Genomic DNA, 8,715 nt, shown 5'->3' on the forward strand with positions numbered 1-8,715 from the left:
ATTCGTCCACTCGCGTGCGTCGCCTTTATCATGGGCTTTCTACCATGCAAAATCGAATCGTCGAAGTTCGTGTCCTCGAGATCCTATTTCATCTATTCCACGATCGTAATGATCGTCTACATGGTCTTCGTAGTTTACTCCATATACGAGATCAATTTCATCGGTTTGGAGGTGATGGACGTATCCGGCTACATACATTACAACATCATCATGATTCTGGGCCTGTTGTCCTTAATCTTTGCCTATGTCTCGAATCGATCAGCCGTCCGTGTGTTGCAAAGAGTGTCCGAGTTGTCTCGTATATTATCGCCCAGTAATTTCTCCAATTTGGCCAAATGGTTCTACACGAAGAGCATAATTATGATGATTCCTCTGTTGGTCTACATACCGAGACTCGCGAACGTCTCTGTATCCATCAGCTTGTACACGTTCCTCGGAATTCTCGTACTGAACAATCTCTACACGTACAACGTGATGGTGTTGAAAGCCTGTTTCCAGCAGATCAACAAATCGCTGGTCCAAGTGAGGGAAATTTTGATCAACGATCAGCCGCATCTTCTGAGAAGAGTGTATCACACGCAGGAGAATCCTACGTTGTTGATTAAATTGCGAAACCTGAAGAAACAGCACTACGAGATCAGCCAAGTGGTTCAGATACTGAACGACGTGTTCGGCAGGCAAAATTTGACGACCATCACGATCCTGTTCATCAGTGTCACGTATAATTTGTACATTTACTTGGTATTGTACACGGAGAAGGGTAGAATTAAACAATGGTTCTCTTTTATAATTATGTACATCGCTTACCACACGGTGCACCTGATTTTAATCGTTTGGGCAGCTGAAAGCGCCAAGAGCCAACTGCCGAAGATCGGCACGAATATTCACAGGATTCTTATTCACACGTTCGACAAGGAAGTGACGAGCGAGGTAAGGATCGGTCGAATTTCTCATGGAAATATGCGAGTTTTCTCAAATATGCGAGTGAATTTGTTAATCGATTTTTCATTCAGTTGGAGATGTTCTCTCTGCAAGTTTTGCAAACTGATAACACGTTCTCGGCGAGAGGGCTCATAATAGACGCAACCCTTCTGACGAAGGTAAATTAAGGAAGAGTTTGATCGAGAAAGATGTTAACTCTCTGTAACTCTGTGTGACTTGGAAATTACGTATCCATCTTATCTATATTTTATAGTCTCGTTTTATCCGTTCATTTCTATACTATTGCGCTATATTGTTGTGCAAAAATTTAAAAAATTTCAATTGTCACTTTCTTTTGTATTTATTCTTGCTCCTCCCGTGAAAAAGTAAAGAGAAATCAGATTACAGAGAGTTAAGCATCAGCGAAATTCTGCACTATTTACGTCTTTCCCTTTTTCAGGTGTTGTCTAGCATAGCAACATACTTGTTAATATTAATACAAATGTTACTTGTGAAACCTTGTTAAAGAAACCGAAGAAAAATACTCGCGCTGATGGACGAATCGTATTAATGAAAAATGAATTTCCAAGGAGTACATAGTTTCATTCTAATGAACGCACAGTCCCAGTTCTAATCGCGTTGAAAGCATTTTTATCGAATTGCACTTTTCTCCATTTCCGATATCCAAATATCATTATCTCGAGTGTTTCACTTTAAAACCGACAGCTGTCTGTGTAAAACACGAACAAGTCTATCCGCGTTATTCATTCCCAACACGTCTTCTCGCCTCGTGTGAAAATTTCCAATCAATCAAACGACAAAATTTCCAATCAACCACAGTACTTCTCGTTTCTAAAAATTCCATCTACCTTCCAACTTCCGCTCGCGAGTGAACAATGTTCGACGACTCAGCGAGGATCAAGAGGACAAAGAAGTATAGATCATGGAGGCTGTTAAGCGCCACGGACTTCAATTCCCTCGTGTATCCTTGCCTCTTCGTCAGTTGGATCCTCGGATGTTTCCCGTACAAGTTCGAATCGCCGAGATACACGTTCTCCAAAGCAAGATTCGCGTTCTCCACGATTGTGATGATCGTCTACGTGCTCCTGTTGACGATGATGATCGTCAAGACGAATTTCAGGGCCGAGGAGACGGAGAGCCTTCCAGCAGTTATGTACACCAATTTGTTCATATTCCTGGAGGGAGGTATGATCATAGTAACCTACGCGTCCGGTGGTAAACGATTTACGGTACTTCGCAATCTGTCGGAAACAACTTCTGTCTTAACACCGAAGGATTTCAAGGATCTAGCGAAACTCGTTCACACGAAAGACATACTCGTTTTCCTCTACATAATCGTACATATACCGAACTGTTTCAAGTACAACGTAGCTCTGACTGTAGAGAATTTCGCACAAATGTACATCGTTCTGGTGAACTCTAACACGGACATGTTCTACGTGAACTGCGTGTGCACGTTGAAGTCTTGCTTCAAGAAGTTGAACGAGTGTATTCGCGGATTGAACGGTTCCTCCGAGGCGGAGGTGTGGATGCAGAAATCTGTTTATCACAGACAGAGGAATCCTCTGTTGCTGATGAAGCTGAAGGAACTCGAGGAGATCCATCTGGATATCAGCGACGCTGTTGACCTGTTGAACGACACGTTCGTCACGCGACTTGTATTTGTAACCGTTTCGACGTTCGTCATTGTCACCTTTAATCTCTACTTCCACATACTCTTCGCAAATAACTCCGATATATACAACTCGCATTTCTGGTACTGGCAGTTCATGTCACCCGTTACCTTCTACATGGCGAACTTCTCGTGGATAGTCTGGGCCTGTGAAACGGCGACCAGAGAGGCGCAGAAGATTAAAATTACTCTTCACGATGTTTTCGGCGATACGATTGATCCGGTGACGAAACGCGAGGTAATTAACGGAGATCGTTCCGATGATTAATTCGTTTCGTTGGGAGGAATTGTGATTGGGATGAGAGAAGAGGTGTTGCGAGAGTTTTGGGAGGAAATGTTTGTTTTAGTATTCTTGTGATTTTTTTTTTTTGTTCCTTTGTGTTTGAGAAATTTTAAGGGAGGTTTATGTGTTAATGCGAGAGTGTGAGTGTGTAAGTGGTTGAATTATGTTAGAAAGTTTAGAGTAAGTAGTTTATTTGCTTGAATTACAGGTACAGCTATTTTCTTTTCAAGTGTTGCACAGGAATAATATCTTTTCTGCTAAGGCTATCGATATAAACGCGATGCTTCTTTTGAGGGTAAGATGAGTGGCTTGGCGAAAGAGGATGATATTGTAGGTCATCTCGTGAGTTTGATTTTTGTAGCGAAATTAAGATCGATGTTTCAAAGAAACTTTGAAAATTTTGTGAAAAAATGTAATCGACTTTTTGTGAAATAGTTTTTTGTTTCTGTTTGGTAGAGATACGACACTGTCGCTGTAAAGATCATCTCATAAGTTCGTCTCGATTTTTATATGGAAATTTAGATGGAAATTTCGTCTTCTTGTTCAACAAATTTTCACATTTTTCACTAGATTACATCGTAATTATAAAATTTCTTTGGTTTTTCATTAAAATATTCTTCACTGTTAGTCACGAATTAAGGACGAAACAAAATGACAATTTTCTACCACAATCTTTCCCTCGATGTTTCATAAATTTTATGCAAACGGTGTAATTGTCATGTTTAACAAATTTTCACTTTTTTCTTTCAAAATTTCTTTAGTATTTCGTTCAAATATTTTTCACTTTTGGTCAAGAATTAAGGACGAATCGAAATGACAATTTTCTACCATCCTCTTTTCCTCGATATTTCGTCTAATTATCCTCAAGACCGATTCTAATCAGATTTCTTTGCAGGTCGTAGGTGGTGTCGCGGCATATATCATGATTATGTTCCAATTTCTATTGAACACCGTCATATGTGAGATAAAAATGCATAAATAAGAGGGAGATTTCCAGTAATGGAGTGATCTCTTGTCGCGCATGAGTTTCTTATCGATCTTTCGGCGGTCTTGCCAGAGGCAACACAGACTGTCCATGCGCAGACACCTGTAATAGATATTAGACGTATTCAGAGACGGCTATTTATAGATGGTAACGCGTGTGTACAAGTGTGATCAATAAACAGCCAGATTTAAGCGAACAATTGCGTTGTTGCATGACAATCGGTACGATGCTCTCTTCCACTCTCTTCAAAAAGATTACAGGCTAAACAAAGAGTCGAAGAATCCATAAACGACACTAATTGAGTAATACGAGGTTTTCCCATGATTCGATCCTTGAAAAAATGTTATTTCGTGAGAAGAAAATTGACGAATTTTCATACTTGGAGTTTATTCGCAATTTTTTGGAGAAAAGCTGAATTAATGTCGTTCTGAAAGCTCTCTATTCGCTCGATCGAGCATTGTGTGACTTCTCCCCGTTTCTCAGACAGAAACTTTTACTACAGAGACGCTATTTATGAGTCAATTGAGGCGATGAAACGAAATTCGTCAATGATCGTCCCAAATTAGGTAAAAACCCATTTCAAGAACGAAATTCGCCGAATGAGCTAAGAGTCATCCCAAAAAGAAAATTCGCCAAATGAGCTGAAAGCTAGAATGCCACCTCACAATGAAAATTCGCCAAATAGCCTAAAATCTCGTCTCAAAATACAAATTCTCCAAACAACCCAAAATCCCATTTCACAAACGAAATTCTTCAAACGACCTAAAATCCCATCTTAAAAATCAAATTCCAGGGATACCACAAATTCTGAAAAACCCACGAACCTAACAACCAACAGATCGTATCATTACTTCCCAAAACCCAAATTCACATTTCACCAAACTTCTCTCCAAACATCGTCACCAAAAATTCCACACCAATCTCCGCACAAATCTCCGCGTTCATCCGAAGAATCGATCCCCGTCGAAGTCTGGCGAATACAAATTTAGCGCGGGTAATCATCGCGAGGCGATAAATGCGCGTTAGGAATATTAAAATATCACCGATACGCATCGGGGGCTCGGTGATAAGTATACACTCTCGATCTAAATATATCGAAATTTATCGTATACAGCGTGCTCCCGACAACGGGTGCCGTTTTAACAGCGATATCGTCGCTGTACTTTTTTCTTTCTCGGACAAACGGGATCATAGTGAAAGCACGTGGGGAAACACCGGTTCGTTGCGACGCAATTTTTCGTCGCCAAGTCGGCCGTTATCGCTGCAACAGCATTACCCACGGCAAACCGTCGCGATAAAGGATCACATGACCCCTGCAAACTACGGCCACGTCTCGCTCGTTTTCTTGACTCGTCGTCGCGTGGAATAAATTACAGCTATGTACATCGACGCGTTGTTTTTCGTCGTGGCACGAACTCGCGCGTGCACGCGTCGTAAAATATGTATCTTGTTTTCGTGGCTGAAAGGCAGCCTACTGTTATACGAAGAAGAAGGAGGAGGAGGAGGTGGAGGAATTGGACGTAATAGAAATTCAATTTAACCGAGAGAATTTTATTTGCTAGAATAAACGACAAGAAAGACGTAGGTGATCTCCTTCGTGGTGAAATGTCATTCTTATTAGACGGGGTGGAGTCTGGAGTCAATCTATTTCTCACCAAGGTTAATGTCGCGAGCAACAGATAATACGCGGAGGTAGAGCGCACTTTCTGTTAAGTACTATCACGTATCGGCCTGGCATTAATACCATAAAGCGTACCAACGCATTCGTCATGGAAATTCCACGATGTTATTCCGCGATAGAATAATAAGCCTCTATATGGAGGCTGTTTGTCGGACGTGGGCCACCTATGTGTGGTCTCGCTCGACGGATACGTGAAAAAGTATTGGATTCATTGAACGGAGCCTTGGAAGCTTCTTAGCGCTAAATTGGAGATTTGCTTGTGATAAACTGCTCAGCTGCGTCTTCGATGTGAGGCTTTTTTTAATGCGAGGATAATGTTCATTTCAAGTTTCTGCGTTTTATGGTGCCTCGAAATATGAGGGGAAATGGTTATTAAGTAATGGTTTGAAGTGTATATTTTATGTACTATAATGAATTTATATTAATTGATAAATAAAGACTTGTTTGTGATAAGCTGCTCAGCAGTGTCTTCGCTATGAGTTCGTTTTTAATACGAAAGTAACGTTAACACGTTGACTGCCAAGCCTATTTTGAAGAAATCTGTTCTAGACGGCTTTTTTTTCAATTGATTGTATAGAATTGAACAAACACATACTAATTTTTATATTATCACTTTAATTTTAATTGTGTTTTTGCAAAAAAATGCTTTCGAATTATCTCGTGGTCGGGCGTCTCCGAATAGGATGCAACTTCTACCAGCAAACTGCCAACTACGAGATAAATCGTCGTCCACGTGTTAATTTGAATTTTCTGCATTTTATGGTGTCACCTGTAAGAAATGCGAGATTTCGGCGGCGAAGTGATGGCCTGGACTTTGTCACCCTGGAAGAGAAAGCGCGCGGGTACCTGAGGGTACCATAAACTAAGCCCTTTTCCCGGAAAGTCGAACGAGGGGACTCCAACGGTTTTTCGGAGCAACGCAGGATACGACGTGGAGAGGACACTCTTAATACAGTATATTCTCCACAAGTGTCAGACCGCAAGGAAGCTAAACATGACACTCGTAGAGTCAGGGACTACGTTTTCGAGCCTCGCGCCCGCCTTTGTAGTTTGCCGAACGTAGACAAGGACGGCGAATTAAAGATAAGCATGAAACGTGTGTCGAGGCAACTACGCGATCAGTAAAATGTAGGGTCGGCCTACATCCACGTAAAAAAAAAAAAAAAATGTAGGCTCGATTCCACAAGTGTCAGTAAAATGTAGGGTCGATTCCACTAGTGACAGTACAAGTGTTACTGACCCTTTAAAGTTTACCTGTGTTTTTCTGAATTTCGAAAGTTCAGGCAGAATTGTAAATATTCTACTGTCTCGCAACGTAAATTTAAGTAAATTAGGTTGAACTGCACAGAAAAAACAAACGGACGCAGCATAACGTGTAGTTATAATTATTACGACATGTAAATAGAACGATAAATTTAGTGTAAGTATAGAAAACGTTTAATATAATTTATTTCATGGTATTGTAACAAGCAAACGTTGAATAAATTCTTAAGTCGTATTAAAAAAATTATTTAACACAATAATTTCAGCATTATTATGATTATTCTTGATAAATGAACACAGGTCAACTTGATTTTTAATCGTTATAATCTTTAAATACAGTGTGAATAGAGAAACTGTGTAATATAATTCATTTCACGATATTATAACTAATAAACGTTGAATACATTTTTGATTCGTAGGAAAAGAATTATTTAACACGATAATTTTAGCTGTACTATGGCTACTTTTAATCTACGACCACAGGTCAACCTGATTTTTAATCCCTACGAAATTAATTTAACCACGAGTAAGTAACGAGAACGCTAAAACCTATGTTTCCATTGAAGAATATTGTAAAAACGTATAAATTGTTATATGCAATGTTATAACAAATTGTCGGAAGTATAAATTTATAACAAAATTGTGAAAATTGATAAATTATACCGTGTTACGATAACAGAAATCTCCCGCGAAAATCTCCCGCGAAAATTTCCCGCCTGACCTAACCGACGATTTTGCTAATGACTTTGGGGAGAGGGTACCGCAGGTATATAAGGACCCGCTGATGTCCCGCGATCTTATTCACCCTTTTTACTGGGCCCTAGACACTTCGCGGCATATTTTGACCTGAAGGTTCTGAGATGTGAATAGAGTGGTCGGGGGCTACTAACTAGCCTATGTCCACCCTGTACACACTCAGCCTTCTTGTAACACTTGTATACATTAGAATCAATTAGAATTTCAATACAATAGACTGAATAACAATTCATTTGAACTAATACCTATTAGAAATTTTCCTTTTAAAACAAATATAAATCATTTTACCAATTACTGGTACTTGCTAGACATTTAATATCAGACTTTAAATATTCTCCTTTCGGTTCTTTGAAATACAATCAAATAATTTCTTCAATTATCGATACTGACTTGGAATACTCCGCTTCGAATAAAATATTTCGAAATTATGTTGAAGGTTTAGGGAAATAAACATTTGAATTTTAGTCATCGTTCTTCTTCAGACTTGTCGAATAGGATATTGAAATGACTTTGAGAGGTTGCCTTTTCGTTACTTTTCTTCCAGCAATTCAAATTAATTTGAAATTTTTCAGATATTTTCTCTGATATTGAATTTTGTTTACTAATAATTTACCATCCAACGAATTTGCATGATTTGCATGCTGAGTAGTTAGTTGATTTATTATTGTATATTGTGAGCTGATTTGGAACGAGTGCACTATGCCCACCCTAAATTAAACCGTCTCAGTAGTTTACCGTAATTAATAATCTATTTTCGGAATTTATACGAGAATTTTTGAATTTTAGTAAATACTAGAGTCAGTGCATCGCGTATTGAAATAATAGCTTCATCCCTAGTTCGTTTATTATTGAATATTTTTACGCGTTTAACTTATGCTTCTCCCCAATTCTCGTCGCGTATTTTATTCAAATTTTCTTATACTCTAGAATCGAGAAAGATATGAATTCGCGTTTTTTCTTTTGATTCTTTCAATGTTTCACTCGCGTTCTACGAAAGTTTAGTTCAATAATAATATTGAAAATAATATAAATTCGCGGTTTCTCCCTTTCTGAATAAAACTGAAATAAATCGCGTTTCGAAGTACTTTTCGCGTCGCCCATTCCACAGTGACTCACACTTTGTGAATCTTGCA

At 39.0% G+C, this 8,715-nt stretch overlaps 2 protein-coding genes across 2 annotated transcripts; both read left to right on the forward strand.

Moving 5' to 3' along the window:
- The first annotated feature begins 30 nt into the window (after positions 1-30).
- LOC108572159 (putative gustatory receptor 28b) lies at positions 31-1,447 on the forward strand. The gene is made up of 3 exons (XM_017934356.1): positions 31-930; positions 1,014-1,100; positions 1,382-1,447. The coding sequence occupies exons 1-3, from the start codon at positions 31-33 to the stop codon at positions 1,445-1,447; spliced, it is 1,053 nt and encodes a 350-aa protein (XP_017789845.1).
- A 370-nt stretch (positions 1,448-1,817) lies between these two features.
- Positions 1,818-3,201, forward strand: LOC108572160. Its single transcript, XM_017934357.1, has 2 exons — positions 1,818-2,852; positions 3,106-3,201. The coding sequence occupies exons 1-2, from the start codon at positions 1,818-1,820 to the stop codon at positions 3,199-3,201; spliced, it is 1,131 nt and encodes a 376-aa protein (XP_017789846.1).
- The last annotated feature ends 5,514 nt before the right edge of the window (positions 3,202-8,715 follow it).

Source organism: Habropoda laboriosa, unplaced genomic scaffold (assembly GCF_001263275.1).
Source record: "Habropoda laboriosa isolate 0110345459 unplaced genomic scaffold, ASM126327v1 scaffold107, whole genome shotgun sequence".
Taxonomy (NCBI): Eukaryota; Metazoa; Arthropoda; class Insecta; order Hymenoptera; family Apidae; genus Habropoda; species Habropoda laboriosa.

Bases quoted from the DNA above. Each gene is read 5' to 3' on its own strand.
- LOC108572160 (XM_017934357.1), top strand. From the start codon at position 1,818: ATGTTCGACGACTCAGCGAGGATCAAGAGGACAAAGAAGTATAGATCA. The intron at 2,853-3,105 runs GTAATTAACGGA...CTTGAATTACAG, and splicing joins ATCCGGTGACGAAACGCGAG to GTACAGCTATTTTCTTTTCA.
- LOC108572159 (XM_017934356.1), top strand. From the start codon at position 31: ATGGGCTTTCTACCATGCAAAATCGAATCGTCGAAGTTCGTGTCCTCG. The intron at 931-1,013 runs GTAAGGATCGGT...TTTTTCATTCAG, and splicing joins ACAAGGAAGTGACGAGCGAG to TTGGAGATGTTCTCTCTGCA. The intron at 1,101-1,381 runs GTAAATTAAGGA...TCCCTTTTTCAG, and splicing joins ACGCAACCCTTCTGACGAAG to GTGTTGTCTAGCATAGCAAC.